The sequence below is a fragment of the Acanthochromis polyacanthus genome, chromosome 7 (assembly GCF_021347895.1).
Source record: "Acanthochromis polyacanthus isolate Apoly-LR-REF ecotype Palm Island chromosome 7, KAUST_Apoly_ChrSc, whole genome shotgun sequence".
Taxonomy (NCBI): Eukaryota; Metazoa; Chordata; class Actinopteri; family Pomacentridae; genus Acanthochromis; species Acanthochromis polyacanthus.
Window position 1 is genome coordinate 27,981,688 of NC_067119.1, and position 19,434 is coordinate 28,001,121.

General features: G+C 40.0%; 1 protein-coding gene across 2 annotated transcripts; it reads left to right on the top strand.

Annotated features, from left to right (window-relative positions):
* Window positions 1–298: 298 nt before the first annotated feature.
* Window positions 299–19,136, top strand: zbtb34 (zinc finger and BTB domain containing 34). 2 transcript variants are annotated; one of them, XM_022201330.2, is made up of 2 exons: window positions 299–640; window positions 11,772–19,136. In XM_022201330.2, exons 1-2 carry the CDS (start codon window positions 614–616, stop codon window positions 13,332–13,334), a joined length of 1,590 nt encoding a protein of 529 aa, XP_022057022.1. In that variant the 5' UTR covers window positions 299–613; the 3' UTR covers window positions 13,335–19,136. The 2 variants fall into 2 exon arrangements, with proteins under 2 accessions (XP_022057022.1, XP_022057023.1); XM_022201331.2 differs by having other exon boundaries at window positions 302–558.
* The last annotated feature ends 298 nt before the right edge of the window (window positions 19,137–19,434 follow it).

The window sequence follows — 19,434 nt, forward strand, 5'->3', positions numbered from 1 at the left end:
AGGCTAAATAGGCTTTCTGAAATAGAGCATAAATATTAGTGTATGTGTGGGGGAGGAGGGACGGCAGGTCCAAACAGCTGGAAAGAACAAGTGGACTGTAATCTCACATTTAAATAAAGTGTAACAATAGGTAGAACATTTACATTTAGTGCCCACTGTCCCTGGTGTAAAGTGAAAACAGCTTAAACGGTATATACTGCAGGGACGTGGGTGTAGTCAGATAAGGGAATGATTATAGCCATGTTATCTGCTGAAGAAAAAAATCTGGACAACGATTGCTACTTTACATTTAATTGTGCGCGTGTAAATGTCCTCCATAACGTCGTACATTAAGAACATTATGTCTCAGTATACAACACTGACATGAGCAAGGGAGGGGCTGCTGTAAAACACACTGATAGAATGAATGCAAAGAGCATAAAGAACACTTCCTGTTGATGCAAAAATTGCAGCAGCAACTGTCTGACACATCTGGATTGGAGAGGGGGGGAGGCCTGGCTGTAGTGTTAGCGAACTACTGAGGGGAATGGACAACGTTTAATGCTAACCTGCAAGACGGTGAGTTTGGTGGACTTCAGCTTTGGCATGGACTGATGACCGTAATGCGTTTGTAATGTCGGCGCGTCTGAGCTTTCACACTGTAAGTAATGGGCAAATAATTACCTGCGACTGTACGCTAGCAACTAACTGCTAGCTAGCTTTAGCCTCCACTCAGCACTGCTCGTTGAATGATAGTAGCAAAGCTAGCGCTCGCTCTTAGCATGAGCTAACTAGCATAGTGGCTATTTTATATGACAGCCGACATAGTTTAGAACCGCGGTCGACGTTGTTACTTAGCAATTAAACCACAGAGGTTTGTCAAGCGTCTTTATAGTCAGGAAAAATGGGGCCAAACTGTTAACAAATACAAGAGTGGAGTATCTCTGAAAGTTACGCATTTTTTTCTGTAATAAAGCTCGTTTCTAGGCTAGCTAATGTAGCTAGTTAGCTGCTCCGTGTGTGCTGCTTGATAGTTGGGTGGTTTGGCCCTGTGAGTCGATGTAATTTTTTAACTGGCATTATTATGACTGTAAGTTACTTTCGAAGTGGGAGATGTGGGGACAACGAGCAAAAAACAGGCGAGTGTGATGGTCAAGCTGGCGCTAGCTTTAGAGGCTCCGCTGGGTAGAGACCCCCCATCAATAACTACAGAATGGTTTGCATTAAAGTTTGAGACGCCGCACATTTGCTCCCCAGTGTATCGGCATTGTGTGCCTATCCGATGAAGCAGCCGTACGTGTCCCAGAGTAGATGCACGATTAAGCTAACACGGTTAAATGTGACTCTTAATAGGTGAACGTATTAAACATATTGTGATAATACGCCTTATTTTAACTCCACCGTTCCTGTACGAGATGGCATCAGGGCCGTGAATGTTACATGTGTCAGAAACTAATCTGCACCATTTTTCTCAGAGCATGCATTTGAGCTAGAAAGCTAAAGATAACAGTGTATCGGTGCTCTTTGTAACAATTGGTAAACTGTAAACTAGTCATACGTGATGTTATGACAGGAAAGGACAAAGTGCAGGGACATGTATAGTATATTCAGGACACCTGGGTTTAGCTGGGTCACCGGGGGACTGTGTTGACTATTTCTGTGACATTAAATGACTCAGAAATGTTGCTTTTGCACAGCTTAAAAAGTCACTTGGAAGCCAATAACAACTGCATATCACACCAAATTTAATATTTCAGTTAAAAGGCATACCAGAACTGAGTGGAGCCAAACAAGTTACGACTTTTGCGTGCGTTGGCATTATGGTTTTGTTCCCACCCAACCTTCCTTTTTTATAGTCCTGTTTCTATATGGGATAAGCAGTAAAAGTGCATCGGTTTGAACCGCCCGTTGAAGTTAGGATTGTGCAATACAAGGCATGTAAGGCTAGATAATGGGTGCATAAATTAAAATGCGGCAAAAACAGGATTCTTGTGAAGTCTATAGTGGTAACCTGGTCATTTAGAAAATTGTTGGGGTGTAAGTATAGTGGTTGTTTGTCGTAATTTTGTCAGTAACAGTGACTGTACATGTCATGCAAATCTCCAAAATATTTCTTCCCCTTACATTTTAGTAACCTTTTTTCCAGAAAATTTTGTGTTTTGCTCATTTAGTGATATTTTTCCTGTAATTCTTGACATAGTTGCTACTACATTGTTTTCTTAATCAAAAAGTAAAAAGTTGAACTTGTGATTTTAGTCAAAATGCCCTCAAGCATTTCTGTAAATTATGTATGTATTATTGGGAAATGTGGAGTACAGTATAGTGATTCTACATGCAGACATCTCTACGGATTTTTAGCAGCAAATGGTAGCTGCCTTGCTTGAATTCTTTCACACCGCAAAACCTGACCATTTGGTGGTGATAAAATCTGTTTTAAAGACATTGCGTCAACTGCGTCACTGCCAGCGGGAATGGCAACAGTGTAATCACTGCAGTGTGGCTCCAGGTAAAAAGACAGTGTAGTAAGTTGATGTCCCAGCTAATTAGTGCTGGTCATTAAAAGCCCCGTTCACACTGTGAGCAAGATGTGGAAAATCTGTCAGGGTTGACAGTTGACAGAATACAAGACAGTGGATGCAGAAGACCAGTTGTGGAGGGCAGTCAGAGTATTGTTCTTGACAATGAACTGGGTTCCTTTAATCTAGTTACTTTAATCTGGAATCCGTCAGCTTGTGAGTGTAGTGAATGGATACAATGAATAGGGAACAATGATGTTTGGCTCTTCTTGTGAATGCCTTCCTTATCTATTTTTCTATCAAAATTCCAAAATGCACCTGTCTTACTGTTTTTCAGAGTCCTAGCCCTGAGTGGCCCAATGCCACAAACAAGAACTTGGCACACTTGCTTCACTGTCTTGAGATATGTGCAGTATGGTATCACTATTAGTCGTTTTTTTTCTGCTGAGTGTTTTTTGTTGTTGTTTTTATGGATACTTTAGGTTTTTGGATGATGTGTTGCTAACAAAGGATTAAGATAATAAGGATGAACTGGAGTCATGGAAGGCTTCCTCTTGTGTTCGTCTGATATGCATCTGAGTAGGCTGAAATTAAAGATGAGCATTTCTTGACTTCCAGTTATGTGCTGCTAAAAAATCAAATAAGAAAACACACCCAAAGGCTAAGCATGCAATATATTAGCTCTGCATACTGATCTCTCACTAAGCCATAACATTTTTCAGAATGCAAGTTATTTTAATTTCAGCAAAGTTGTTCACATCTTTCCCTCCCTGAGGTGCATCGCAATCTAGTCTGTTTTTATGTATTTCTTTAGTATCTGTTTTAAATTGCTGTCCCAACCTTTGCTTGTTAAGCAGTTCTGTCCTGCTTCTGGTCCACCCCACAAGCTGTTTTTCAAAGTAGCTGAATGCTGCTGATGTTGAAGAAAGCATACAATGCTTGCCTGCTGACTTTGATATTTTTAATAATGTTTTCACCCCTCATTGAAATGACAAAGTTTAAAAATCCCAGCTCTCGGTGACGTCTTTCCTCTACAATTATGCTGATCTTTTGCTCAGCCAAACCATTACAGTGTACTACTCAGCATCTCTTTTACCTGCCTGCATGGAGCAGCTGTATCAGATAGGTATTTTATTTTTTTACCAGACAAGGAACTTGAGCCACAGATGGAATTTTTGAGCTGAGTTTAAACATTTTTGGCTTTCCCATGTGAGCCAAGCATGTGACCCTCACTCAGCGTGTGCATCTCAACTACTGAGCATGCATTCTTTGGCTGCCCTTCCACTTGGCTCCATCTAGTACGCATGCTGTTGGCAGCCATTACTGGTATGTTTTAGTGTATGTTGCATTTGTAGGGTAGTCCTGGAGGGAGTGAAATAAATGCACACCTCTTTGCGATTCTCTGTGTTTTCCCACAACTTTCCCTCTCCTAAGCCAGGATGAGAACATATGGTTTGTTGGACAGGTGTCTTGGCAAGCTTTGGCAACTGGAGAAAGTGTTTACGTTCCCAAAGTGCTGACAGGGAGTCAGTGTGCAGAAGATCATGCTGAATTGCCAGCGAGGGGCAGGAGTGGAGGAGGAGGAGGTGCAGAGGGGCAGATGGAGTGGGGGGAGAGGAGGGTTAAGCTGGAGAACTGACACAAATTATGGTTTGCAGGATGAAAGTATTTGCTTTTACAAGCGCAGAAATATACATTAGGTACAGTACGGCTTTCTTTTAAGGTTGCCGAGTTCCAAAGTGTGGTTTAACTAGTTCTGCTGGAAGGGGAGGAGCTTTGATATTTCATCATCTAGTTCAAGTCAGTATCCTATTGTGTAAGGGTTCTATACCATTATTAGTGTAGCAACGCCCTCCATGGAGGAATTTGATCTATCATTTTGCCAAAATGCATTTTAGTGAAAGCTTGAATGTTATGCCAGAAATGGAATTAAAAACTTAAATAAGGGAGGGGCACTTGGCTGGTGTGCCTGTCCTGAATGAGAGGGTCAAAAAACATGATCACAACTGGGCATGTACAAAGGCAGTGTCTTTCCCCGTGCTCAAAAGGCTGTGTAAGACACTTTTCGGGAACAGTTGGTGCATGCTCACCTTCCAAACAGAACCAGATTTTCTTCTTTCCCTGCCAAATGCGGTATATATACACCTTTAAGGCTTTGCTCACATGACTATTACACTTCACCACGTTTAGTGTGGGTAGAACGCTGGTACATTGTGTTCTGTTAGTTGCAATCATTTCATCTGTTTTTCCTCTGTTTCCTCCTTACTGTGAATAAGCATTAAAAATGCAAAATAAGTGGTGAAATAAAGGATGGACCTGAAATTTAAAATCCTTAATTTCATCTTGAGGTTACCTCATCTATTTTGTTCTCTCACACTCCCTACAATGATCCTGTGTTTGTAGTGCCTCCCAAGAAACAGTTTTTAGCATTTTCGTTACACTTTCTATATGTTCCTTATTAGTGTTTTGCATAATTGCCCACCAGTTGCCAACACTGCTCTGCTTCAACTTTGAGACAGTTGGCCTTTTATTATCTTTACACATTCTTCGATATGATGCAGAATTCACAGATGAATCAATGACTGCAAGAGGAACCCCAGACAGAAGCGTTTATGCTAGCATGCTTCACAGTTGGTATGAAGTTCTTCTGATGGAAAGCTGTCTCTGATCTGTGCCAAACATGTCTACTGCTACTGTAGCCAAACATGGAGTTGTTTGGCCACAGTAGCAGTAGTAACAGTTGGCACACTTTGATTCATCTGTCCAGACAACACTATTCCAAAAGGCCTGGTCTTTGCCTATATGTAAATTGGCAAACTGTAGTTTTTCTCTAATGTTGTTTTTGGACAGCAAAAGCTTTTTCCTGGCACACCTGCCATGCAGGTCAAATTTGTACAATCTCTCTGTGATTGTTGACACATGCACTTGGACAGCAACAGCTGCAAGAGTTACCTGTACATTCTGTTATGAAAATTTAGAAAGGTTTGACTTTTTCCATCAAACATTTTCTTGAGCTGAATTTGTTGGGGGTGGCCGATCCTGAAGATTGGCAATTGTTTCAAATCTATGCCAGCTGCAGATGATTGTGCCTACAGTAGAATGGTTTATTTCAAATAATTTGAAGATCTTTTTTAATCCCGTGCCAGACTAAGCAACTACAAGCTTTTCTGAAGGCATTATAGAACACTAGATCTTGGCATGATGACACCACACACTCCGATAACAAAGAGAACCCCAAAGACCCAAGATGTCTCAAGTTTTGAATAAGACAAGTTCTACCTCTCACTATGGGGTCATTACATGTCAAATCAACCAATATCCAAAAAAGTTCCAGCAGCACCACCTTTGATTTCCACCATATTCAGTCTGTGTATGCCATTAGGTCCCAAAGGAAGGTAGGAAACAGGTTCTCTGTAATATGTGTATGCATTTTGCTTTTACACCCCCATTATATGGGGGTAGGTTTAGGCCTACAATTGATAGCCGTCATTCTGGTTGGTACTTCACATTGCCATAATTCTTAAAATATAACAACTAAAGGCCTGAAATTCACAGGATCATCTCATTTTTCACTACTGATTACAAAACAATCAGACTTTTAGCCCTAGCCTGAGTGTGAAAAATTTTTTGGAGGGTTGATTTCTTGAAAAAAACTGAAAATCTTAATTTCGCCCATGTCTTTATAGCTCTCTGTATGCCATTTAAATCAATAAATTATGACTCATAGTATTTAATCATTGAGTATGGGTCTTGACTGACATTTTAGAACCACTGTTGAAGTACTCAGCTGTTTAGTTTGTCTGCAGGACCTATTTTAATTAGGGACGAATCTGGAATTTTGTGAAATTCAACCATATTTTTCACCATGTGTGATAAATAGCACCACTCTGAAACTTTTAGCAGTGAATCTTCATATTCCAGTAATAAAAATTTCAAAATATTGAATTGGTGTTCTGGCTCCTTCATATAGAAAATCTGTTTTTACTGGACCGAATATTTTATGCACAAATGTACCAAAAGTTGATGTATAATTTAATTTTAATAATTGTTATACAAATTTACTACTTTATTAATTATATTTGCAGGTATGTATGAAACCAAGATCAAGATTCTAGCTCAAGAAAGCCCCGAAACAGCCCATAAATCACAGCGCATTGTGGCTGGGTCAAGCAGAGCGACCTTGTAGAAGCAAAATGAGGTGTGGTTTATTTATTTTCTGTTTATATCATGCGTTTTTATCGCGTGATATCGCTGTTCACACGAGAGCCTCTCTGAGGAGCAGCCCTCCTCATCCGGACGGCGCGCCGCTGCACTGCGCTTGCTGTGTGCTTTGACTTTCGGAGCAAGACAGCGGCGCTTCGTTCCGTTGCGCGGCGCGATCGCATTATGTGGAACTTCGGGGTTACAGGAAAAAAATTACACCGGACATGAGACCAGTAATGTAGTAAGTTTTACCGGATTTTTGGTACACAAATCGGATTTGACCGATGGTCTGACGTCATTGGCGCACACTGGAATAGGCTGACGTAGTTCCTAGAGCGCCGGCGGATTTTTTTTTTTTTTTTTTTTTTTTTTTTGTGCCGGCAGATTGTGGCTAAGTCCCATTAGCTTCCCAACCAGCGGAGCCAACTGGTATATTAAGGATTTGCCGTATCCCGTCGGCATAAGTCCAAATACGTCTTTCTTCTCAATGAAACACTTCAGTGCCGTCCTTTGTTTATCTTTCAAGTTGAATTTTAGCTTCAAATCTTTAAGGGCTGTGGCCAAAGCCGAGTCGAAAGATAACTGTTTATTGTGCGCCGGTTGTTTCTGTCAGAATCGTCACGCCTCTGTCGTCACTTCGTTACGCCCGCCTTCTGACTCTACACTTCATGGTGATTCGTCCGGCCAGTTTTAGGAGCATCCAGCCTGAAGCCTTATGGAGGGTAACTAGACCCACCCTGGCAGAGAATTAAATTCGTTGCTGTGGGTTGTCTAGCGCGGCTAGGCTACAGTTGAGCAGCATTTTTGCCATATAACATATATTATTTTGAAGTATCAAATGTGTCATATTGCACCTCAGGTATATCAGCAGATGTTATTAAACCACACTTATTACCTGTTGAGGCCAGCACACCCAGTCTAGGGACACCACAACTATTTATACTGATGTTGTACTTTAAGGGGAGGGTTTGGTTCTGAAAATCTCTACCTCAGTCTAATAACTCTCTGCTCTTCTGTGTCTGCATGTAGTCTGACACTAAAAAAAAAGCAAAAATTCCCCATTCATTCAAGTCAACTCACTGCTCTTATCATGCACACATGTATATGCCAGGCTGAATTGATGAAACAGTTTTAAATATGTGTCCTTTGGCTAGCATTAGACAAAAAGAATCTGATATGATGCAAATTTTTTCATCAATGAAAACTTCTCTTCTTTTTTGCTGGCACTGGTCAGTGACTCCGCATATGACAAGCTATAGATGTCTGTTTTCACAAAGGAATTTTGAAGCTTTATCTTTTATCTTTAGAATTTCGAAGCTTTATCTACTTTTCTTTAGGTGTAAGTTTGTCTTCAACCCCCCCCAAAAAAAAAACAAAAAAAACAAAAAAAAACCCTGGAACAACTAGCCGGCCTTGTCGTGGCTCCAGGGCTTCATGGGAATGTTTCCAAAACTAACAGGCTAGAGTCAGTGAGTGCAGTATTTCAAACTATCTCCATATAGGCTTAGATGGAGTTTTGCAACCATCTTATCATATATAAACAACAAAGAAACCTGTATCCTCTAAGGGCCTATGACACTTTCTTTGCCCTAAATCTGGCAAAAATGATGGCCGAGGGCATTTTAGGCCTCCTTTTGGCCTAGATTTTCAATATGAAGGTGACAGAACACCAATTCAATATTTTGAAGTTTTGACAACTAGTACACAAAGATTCTTTGCAAAAAGTTTCAGAGTGGTGCTATTTATCACACATGGTGAAAAATATGGTTGTATTTCATGAAATTTCAGATTCGCTCCTAATTAAAGTAGGTCCTGCAGCCACACTAAACAACTGAGTACTTCAACGTTGGTTTTAGCATGTCAGTAAAGACCCATACTAAAGAAAGAAATGCTGTTTTAATATTTTTTTGGATTAAAATGGCATACAGAGGCCTTTCAAACATGGGCGAAATTAAGATTTTCGTTTTTTTTCAGGAATTCCACCCTCCATAAAGTTTTTCACACTCAGACTAGGGCTAAAAACATGATTGTTTTGCAACTAGCAGTGAAAAATGAAATGTTCTTGTGAATTTCATGCTTCGAGCTTGCACATTTCAAGAATTATGGACCTCTGAAGTATGTACCTGAATGACGGCTATCAGATTTAGGCCGAAACCTACCCCCTTATAATTGGGTGTAAAAGCAAAATGTGTACACATATGACCAAAAACCTGTTTGCTATCTTCTTTTGGGACCTAATGGCACACTGAAACTGACTATAATGCAAATCAGAAATGGTGCTGCTGGAGCCATTTGTTGACTTGAGATGGAATGACCCTATGTTCAAGTGTTATTAATTCCTACCTATTCCATTGGCCGACAGTAAAATATTAATATGTTTTTGACATATATTCTGTCAATATGTGCTTGAAGCTGTTGTACTGAGAGTCACCTATCACCAAGCTGTTGACTCTCAGAAACTTGTCTTCTGATTCTGTTGTGGCTTTGGGTCCTCAAGACCTCTTCCTGTCAGAGTTTCCTCCAGCTTCCGAGTGCCTTTTGATGGGGAATAAAACTGTACTCACTGACACATTGGCTTACTGAATTTCCCTTCGGGGATGAATAAAGTAATTCTGATTCTGATTCTGATTCTTCGCAATTTCTCTGAAGGAAAGACCTACATTTTTAAGTGGTGTGATGGTCTGTCTCTCTTCTATTGTTAATTGCATTTTCTTTGCCATTTTTATAGTAACACACTACCTTCTGCAGTTCAATATTGTTCAAATAATGCTGGGGGAGGGGGGGGGTGGTATGGTGCACCAGTATGTTCCAACACTACTTCTATGGAGACGGGGGGGTTGGAAGTAATCAAGAAAAGTTGGGACACCTTTGGTAGCACCAACTTTCAAGGCTTGATCAACCTCCATTGCTACAGAACAGCTTTAAGTTGTTAACCCAGTTCTTGTTCCCTGAAAAAGGCCTTTTGTATAATTCTGAAATCTACATTATTTTTCAGTTCTGGGTAACCTTACCTTTCTTTTTAACCTCTGGCAATTCACCACTTACCTTTGTACCATTTCAAGGTATTCATTGGACTTGAATTACTTGAATTTCCATAAAAAACTGGAAAAATTGTCGCGTTCGATAACTTTTTATCAGTAGTGTACTTAATTATTGTACAAGCAAATCATGTTTGCTATTGGCTGGGATGAACTCCAGCCCTGAGTAATAAGCAGTGTATAGATAATGGATAAACGTTTGCTGTTCTCTGGTTAAAAATATTCAACAAAATAAGTTGATATTTTTTTTTGTTCTTTTTTCCATAGACTGTATATAAAGTGGACGTAGCATCTGGCTCCAAGAATGAAGCCAACCCTGAAGTGTCAAAAACTTGCAATATCACGCCGTCCACTAGGGTTGGCTCCAAAAAGCTTTTGCTCCATAGACCCCAATTCATTTTTGGAAAAAATAAAATTTGATAGACTGATTTTCTACAGCTCAGGATTTTTTTCCCGTTAGTTTTCATGGTCAAAATGAGAGATCAGGTGGCCGATCTTAAAATAAATCAATACTGAATTTTAAATAAATCGTTAAAGTTGGCTTAGCCAGGGGGCGTGGCTATACTTGATAGACAGCAACAGAAGCCTTTGCGGTAAAATGTGGGCGGGATAAGAGAGTCCTCAGCCAATTCTGCCCCTAGTTGCTCTCCGGTCCAGCCTGTTTGATGACGCTTTTTACGTCACTGCCTCCAAAAAATCCAAAACAGCGACCAGGAAGTAGCAAAATCCGGGCTTCATTTTCTCGGCGTTGAAACCAACGGGTGACGTCACAGTTAGTTCACGCCTGCTTTTTTCATTAGAATGGGTAGACTGACATTGTCAGACTCCACAACAGCCTCGTCTAGGTTTGCTCCTGTGAGAATTTAGGTGCTTTCTGGTATCCATTCACTGATAGTGATTAGGAGTGGTTGATTGAAATTAATCAAAGAAAACTTGTTTTCAACATTTATCAATGTTGTTTTCTTCCACACTTATGAAAGACAGAACGCTTACTGTACCATACAATCAAAAGTCAGTTTGTTTCACCCAATATAAAGTCTGAGTTTTATTTAAAATGTATAGTTATTAGAAAAAAGAACAAAACAACTAGGCTGCACACTGCAGGGCTCAAGTCCCCCCCCCAAAATAAATAAATAAATAAATGTGACAATTCAAGCACCTCAGACAATAGTCTTGTTGTAAGGGCGGTCTGCGAAAACTCTTAAACACTGCACCCAAGCTTTTCTTTGGCAGGGAAAACCCTGTATAATGTTTGGTATGTGCAATCTTCTCAATGCTTTGCTGAGGCCACTGCTGACAGTCATACCATGAGCAAACTACTGTGAAGCTGCTTTGCTGCTGCTATATTTCCGACAGTGAGAGCTTGTTTATTATGTATAAACTAATGGGGGGATTACGACTGGAGTATGGTTGTGGATGCATTGTTGGATTTGACTATTTTTGTAACAGCTGCAGGTTATAGAAGCTGACACCAATATCAGCATCTGATAATTCAGTCTTTATTTTTTTTACATACACTTACTTTAACAAACATTTGTGCGAAGAATCCCATGCACATAGGAATAAAAACAAAATATATTTACAAAGAATTAAGGAAAGATATGTGATTTTCCATACGTAGCATTTGTGACCTTTATGCACCAGTTTTGGCTAACTCAACATTTCTGCCTGAAATGATATCTGAAGCCCCGAAGTTGCTTCAGTTTCTCATTGTAAATGGGAAACAAAATGAAAAGTTCACCGGCCACCATTGTGACACAAGCAAGGAATGACTGTAACTCTTGCAGAGCTGAAAGTAACTGTGGATGTATTATTACATCATGGCCTACACAAGTCTTATCTGATACAATGTATAAGATATTCTGCCATAAACTCATACAACAATTAATCTACAATCACAATTTTAATAGTGGATGCACTTAATTTGAAAAATAGTGTCTGTATAATACCATATTTGTTTAAATTGTGAAATACTGCAGTCTCTGGGAAATGTAATGTTTCAAAACCTAATGTTTTTTTTTTCTCCTCCCACCAGGCTGTCGACAAACTGGAGAAACATATCCAAGAAATGGACGACGGCAGCTACATTGAGTTTGATGTGCCGGAGTTCAGTAACACTGTTCTGACCCAACTCAATGAGCTGCGGCTGCAGGGGAAGCTGTGTGACATCATTGTTCACATTCAGGGCCAACCATTTCGAGCCCACAAGGCCGTGCTGGCAGCAAGTTCACCCTACTTTCGTGACCACTCAGCTCTCAGCACCATGAGTGGCCTTTCCATTTCAGTCATCAAAAGCCCTGAAGTGTTTGAGCAGCTTCTTGCTTTTTGCTACACAGGTCACATGTCCCTGCAGCTCAAGGATATTATCAGTTTCCTCACAGCTGCCAGCTTTCTGCAAATGCAGGCCATCATTGACAAGTGTACCCAAATCCTGGAGAGCATCCATTCCAAGATCAGCCTCCCAGTTAGTGTCTGCAGCGAAGAGAAGGACAGCTTGCAGACCAGCCGCAATGGAGTCAATGACAGCAACCTGTTTATAAACCCTACCCAGATCTCCCCCCCTTACTACTCCCGGCAGAGTCAGGCAGGCCATGAAGCACGTTTAGAGCTGGCAGGAAAAGCCCTGGGTCGAGTGCGACAGCAACAGGAGGAAGGCCAGTCGGACCGTGGCAGTAGTGACAGCGTGTCAGAGCATGATGCACCCATAGAGGGAGAAACAGAGCAAGTGGAACTGATTGGAAAAGATGGGCAAGTAACAGATGTGCATGTGAAGATTGAAAAGACCGACAGGCCCACTTACTCAGATAGTTCCTCGGCTGGTGATGATGGCTACCACACAGAGTTGGTGGATGGAGAGCAGGTGTTGGCTGTTAGTGTGGGTTCTTATGGTCCAGTCATCCAGTCTGCTACCTATTCTTACTCAGGGCTGTCCTCCTCGTGCTTTGTCAACCTTAGCAACTCCAGTCCTTCTCGCTCCATGCTCAGCGGCTTCAGAGGTGGGCGAGCCAGGGCAAAGCGCCCCTTGGCCATCCCGGCAGGGGTGCTGAGTCATGTTAAACCAGGCTCAGAAGATGGTGATTCAGTTGTAGGACCGACAGGGCTGGAGAATGATGTGCGAGAGCGTAGCCTGCGTAGCCAGTGGTACCCTTACAATGAGAGACTCATTTGTATCTACTGTGGAAAGACCTTCAATCAGAAAGGGAGCCTGGATCGTCACATGCGCTTGCATATGGGAATCACCCCGTTTGTTTGTAAATTCTGTGGCAAGAAGTACACAAGGAAAGACCAGCTGGAGTACCACATCCGTGGCCACACGGACAACAAGCCCTTCCACTGTCAGATCTGTGGCAAATGCTTCCCATTTCAGGGCACCCTTAACCAGCACCTGAGGAAGAAGCACATGGGAGCATCAGAGGGCAGCAATCACATGGACTCTCCAGAGAGGATGGAGGGAAGCTCAGGTCAGAAGGACCAAGAGGATACGTCTGAGGGGATGGCCTTTGAGGCACAATATGCAGAAGAGGCACCAGCCAATGATATGGAGGAGAGTTCAAAATGCAGTCCAGAGGAGGCTCAAGCATCGAGATGTGATTTTTAGGTCCTGCTTCAGGTTAAGGAAGCTTTAAGAAATGTTTATTTCAACTCATTTTAAAGGACTCTCTTCTTTTTTGAATTAACTCCCTCTACTATGGACATTTCTTCTGTCAAGGGTTTCTGTCAATTTTGTGAAAGTTAAATGCTACATGCAGAAAGAAAATGGGTGCTTTATAGAAATTTGATTCTTTTGAGCAAAGGGAGTAACAGCTTACTATTTTTGAGGAGGTCCCAATAATCAAGACCCCCTTATTGATTTCTCTTTTTATCTTTCCATGTTTTTTAAAACATATTTACAGAGTTATATAGGCATGTTGCAATAATTGATAATGTGAAAGCTCTGGTAAGATGCTTGTCATATCACCTTTTTACCTGACCTGTTTTTGCACATGTGGCCACAGGAGGTCACTTACTCACAAGGAATGATTTTTCTGCCAGTGCAAAGCTTCGTGTGACATATCTGTTCAATACCTCATAACACAACTACATACTCATAACAGACAGTATTTTAAATGAAACTCACCAGGTTCTACCTCATAGCCAAGAACCTACCAGGCACAGACGTGTTCACGTTTATAATCCGTTTTAGGTTGTATGTACAGTATCTTATTGCCAAACTCTGTAAAGAATATTCTTTCAACACAAAGCCTTGATACTTAGGGGAAATATTCCTTGCTGATTGTATGGATTAGGGACAAAGTCCTTGTCAAATGTTTCATGATCAGCCAGACTGAAATGAGGATTAAGAAGGTGCTATGTTAGGAGTGCATTAAATTTGCTAGCTTATTTGTGTGCTTTTGGCAGTTGTGGAGAATAGAATAAGAGAATGGCCCTGTTCTTTTTTTCCAAGATACAATTTATGCTATCTTGTAATACTTGTTCTACAAAACACTTCAGGATTTTATCCCTCATCACTACTGGAGATCTCACTCTGTTGGCTGAGGCATGGTTTTAGATGCTGCCATCCATGTAATGGGCGAATTACGTCCATACAGTGAAGTCATTTGTATTCCTCTATACTCTCATGGCAGATTTATACAGAACTGTTGTGTATGTACTTGTTTTGTCCTAAGGTAGGCTTCCATTTCAGTACTCAGTGTCTAAGAGAGACAGGAGTATTCATTGTCAACTCAGCACAGCAGGAACAGCTCTGGATCTGTTCACATAAATCACTATAGTATACTAGTCTGAACAATATGCAAACAGAAAGAACAAAGGAATCTCAGCCATTATGACATGGTTTTTCTTCCATTATTAGAAAGAGCTATTGGTTTCTTTATGTTTTTTTAGGGCTGGGTGATATGGCCAAAAAATAAAATCTTGATTTATTTATTTTTTTAAGCCATCTTGGACGATTACCATTTCAATGGATTTTTGTTGTTTCTTTGCGGTCTGTTTCTATGGCTAGTGCTAGCCATGCTGCACTCCCATAGCTGCGAGCACTCTTCCCATTCTTTAGGATGCCTCTGCCAGAGGTGCTGAACGAGGTCAGTTGTGCTGCTACTCTTCATTTTCACAGTACTTTTGCAAACCTTGCACATGACTGTAGTTTGCTCTGTGTCAGTCGTGTCAAAGCCGAACCACTTCCATATAACCGATGTAACATGAGGCCCTTTTCCCAACTCTTCGTCTGCTGTTGTGTCCGCCATGACAGGGGTGTGAGTGTGTTGGCGGAAGGAGATGAGAAGCGGAAGCAAACACCGGTACACAAATCGTAAAAGGCAGAAGAAGAATCTGTATTGTTATATATTTAAGCTCGCCTCAATTTTACGATTTGGCAAATTTTCAAATCGTCAGGTTTTAAAAATGCGAATTAATTCGATTTATCGCCCAGCCCTATGTTTTTTTTTTTTCCATCGTGTCCTGCCTTTTATGGTGGGACAGTTGATCTGTGATCACTGTTTTCTGCATTGTTTGGGGTCAAATGCAGATTTTGAACATGTTTTCCTCATTTATCAATCCTATTTTATGACCTTGTCATAGATGGGACATAGCTAGATTACAGTTAAGAGGTAAATGTTTTAAGAGGTGGCTGGTTATCCAAAGTATTGATGCACTTTGCAGAGTCAGTGGATGGGCTGGGTGCTGTCCCAGTGATAAAATGTGCTCATTTCTGTCTTAATTCTGATGCAGCAGCGGCAGTATCAGAGTAGTACGTGTTTTTTCCACCGAGTTAAAAAAAAGTTGTGAACTTTGATGAAACTCTGCAATCACATGAATACTATTGGCTATAAGTTATGCATACACTGCATATTATCTATACTCTTTGAATATGGGGATGAGGGATGGGGAGTTGTTAGAATCTAGAGACTTGATTTATTTCCATGGTGATTTTAAAATCCATATCCACACAGTAAAAAGGCACTTAGAAGGCCTGATTGATTATACTGTCATAATTAGCTCATTTAAATCTCAGCTGGGTGGTTCCTTTTGTGCTATCCTGCTTTCTTACTTGCCATCCAGCTGTTTAATGCCTTTTTTTGAAAAGCACCCACTATATGCTTTTAGTTTGTCCCATCTGGTCCATGCTGAATTTGTGTCAATGAATTGATTATTTTACAGTTTTCAATAATTTTCTACTTTGTGTGCTATTTGGTGGGAGAATATTGCGTTTTGTTGCTTACGTCTAATGTTACATCAGGAGTGCAGTCTTTTTTTTTTTTTTTAATTCCTCTGAATGTGCAGTTGTCGTCTTTACTCATTGACAGTTAAGATAGCAAACCAAAATTTGGGGAATTTAGCAAAAATCGGTATAGCTAGCTTTTAGTTATCTTTTGTGTACGAATGAATCATCAACATTTTTAGTCATCGTCATCCACAGTCTGTCAGTCTGTAAAGTACTTTTAGATGAATGTTTTTTTGTTTTTTTTTTACAAAGTCAAGTTTGTTTCTCTAAGCAGCTGACGTGTGCAGTTTTATCAGCTGATCGGACCTCATCAAAATCAGTTATGACTAATTTGAATCTCGCTATAATAATTCTTGACCTTCATTTAGGGAAAAAAGAGGAGATGCATACCCTTTTGAAATATTATAAGTGATGTTTTGTGAATACTGGGTACAAACTCCTAGAATAATTTTGTGCCAAGCGACCACACCAAAGACTAATGGGTGATTTTTAAAGGTAAATTTTGACTGTAATGCATAATTGGATGCTCATTATAAGAAAAATAGGTTGTTAATTTAGTGTAGGACTAGTTCAGTGCTATTTGCAAGGAATGGATGTTTCCCAGCTTACAGCAATCACTTGTGTAAAATTTGAACAATTTGCTAAGAAGACATTAGGTTGAGAAGTCATAGGTAACGTCATATATTAAGCCATACAAAAGCTGACAATTTAAAAGTTGTGCAATAGGTATCATAATTGTTAAAAAGCCAATGTAAACAAAAGAGAGAATACTTCACTAAAAGTGGCATCTTAAACTTAGTGCCTTGCCACTAGCTTTATATTTTAGGTTCTGGCACTTAGGTTCCTGTGCCTCTTTCATTTTGAAATAAATTAAATGGAGAGATTATAATAAAATATGGCCACGTCATTTAGTGTAAAATGATGCCAAGAATGAATAGAAATTAGTTCATGTCATTCTTGTCCATTTTGTTGTTTTCTCAGCTCGAGTCCTACCCCTAATTTTCACTTGTTCTCATTTGATTTGTTGCTTTTTGTCACAGGATGGGCAACTGATTGTAAGGTGGAACCGATTTTGTAGCAACTGATTACAATCAAATGAGGCAGACTTGTTCCCTGCAAGCAGTTGCCCCGTATTCAGAGACTATACTGTATCCCTCCTCTCACGACTGAGGACAATCTAAGCAATGTACTGTAGTTTAGGCATTTCAGTGAAGGAGGGAGATGCACGAGAAACACAAATCTACTTCCTTTTTGTTGTCTTGGAACATCTGGCAGGGAAACAGCTGCCTGGATATTTAGCAGATCATAAACAGAATATTTGTGCAGAAGAAAAGCTTACCCTCAAATACTGTAGCTGAATTGCACATTGCTCAACCACAAAATTGTATAAAATTGCCAATGGATAATTTTTTAAACTTGAGTTTTCTTGTATTTGTGTCATGCACTTATTATTATTTTTTGGTTCAAAGTATGTACCAGTTCCATCCAGGAAGTCTAGTTTATCTCTGTAGTTACCTACAAGGGTAACGGCCTCAATCACTTTGGTAGGGACCTTTTCCCCTTAAATGGTGCTTTTAGACTAGTCAGGTTTTTTTTTTTCTTCCCACATAAGTAAAGTCCATGTATTCATTTTAGACGAATGGAGGGAAAATTGTTTAAATGCTTTTCATGAACTATAGTTACTTATGTGATAGTACACACCTACAGAACAAACTGAACTTGACACACACACACACACACACACACACACACACACACACACACACACACACACACACACACACACTCACACTCACACTCGAATCGATTCTTTGTCCACTCCTACTTCCACTCCTCTGAGAGGAACAGGAGATGCATTTTGGGCCACAAGTAATCAAAAAGAAGTGTTTACAAGGAAGGCTGTCAGACTACTTTTTGAAATTGCAGCTCGTCCTATTCCTTTTATAATAAACTCACTTCAGGTAGTTTACGAACACTGATAAGGCTTAGAAAAAAATCGTAAGTCTTCCATAGCATTTCTGTCAGTTTCTGTCCACTGTGTATTATTAAAAAAAAAAAAAGCAATAACCTTTTTAAAAGTGAAAGTGGTGTATTGGGATCATGAAGCCTATTGAAATATTGGCCTGTCATATATCAAACAAACTGAATGTCAGGGAGCTGTTGAATTGAAGTAGGACCAGGACAATTTGATATTGATTTTATTTTTTATATGCTTTCTGAAACTTTGGACAGGTTGACTTTCTCTTCGGGAAAAAAAAAAAATCTAAAAGTGAAAAAGCGGTGTTGCTTGCTGATGTTCTAAATGCTCATCAAAATCCAGTGGTAGTAAACTGCAACACAAGAACTGAGCGCGTGGTTCAGTCATCAAACTCAGTGGCACTGTTCAGAGTTGCACCTCCAGCTGAGTTAAATAATGAAAGGGATTTTGGGCTTTATAGCCACTGTTTGGGAGCGGGCTATCTGTTGGCATGTTGAGGTTCGGTGATCTCCTTTGGCTCCTCAGGCGCCGAGACTGTAGTTGTAGTTGTTCAGGATCAGAGGGGAAGTTTTCAGTCTAGGTATTGTTTCCTTTTCCTTTTTTAACTCCCTAAACTCTGCACTATAATGTCTCTGGCTCTTATGTATTTGGTGGCAAGGCAAAAAAACAACAACAAAACCTTAGAACTCAGGGTATATAGTGTTAAAAGTGGTCTCATTGGACATACAAACTATGTCCATAGTATAATTGTGCACTTCTCTTCAGGTGGGGAAACAAGTCCTCAGTTAGTGGTTCCCAAACATTCTGCCTCAACGTCTCAATGAGCCCATATTTTCCACAGAGCTGAAGCTTGAGGCGCACTGGAGTCCACGAACTGAAGCATGATAGCAGAAATAGTCCCAGCTCCTGTTTTGTCCACTCTACACACAACCTCACAACCCAACTGTGAACCTCAGAACTCTACTGTTTTGTACAACTATGAAGTAAATGAAGCTAGCTAGAGCTGATGTTGTATCTATTGCCATTTATGAATTTATTTTATAGCATGAAATAAAATATATTTATTCAAATTATATATTTTACTCATAATCATTCTGTGCTGCTTCATTTTGGTTCTTAAGCTTGTAAATTGCTTTTTTATTATATAAAAAATGTCAATAGAATAATGCGTTTGTAAAATAAAGACGCTGATTTGGCTCGGATTTGTCTTCTTTGTTTCTCACAAGTGGATTTACTGTATGTTTTTACATTTGCACGATCCAGATTAAAGCTTGTAGCTTAAAAGGAGAGAGAACAATGTTGAACAAAATGTAGTAAAAGGTGTACAGCAGCTAGAATTTCACAAAATATTTAATGACTAAAACTCTGGCATCTTAAAGACGTCACAGTACCATATTATCCCAATAGAGCATTTCACTGCCGAACTACCGACTTATTTGTTGTTTAGAGAGTTTCCAGAAGTAGAAAAGGAGGCAAAAATGTAAGCCAGAGGTGTAAAAA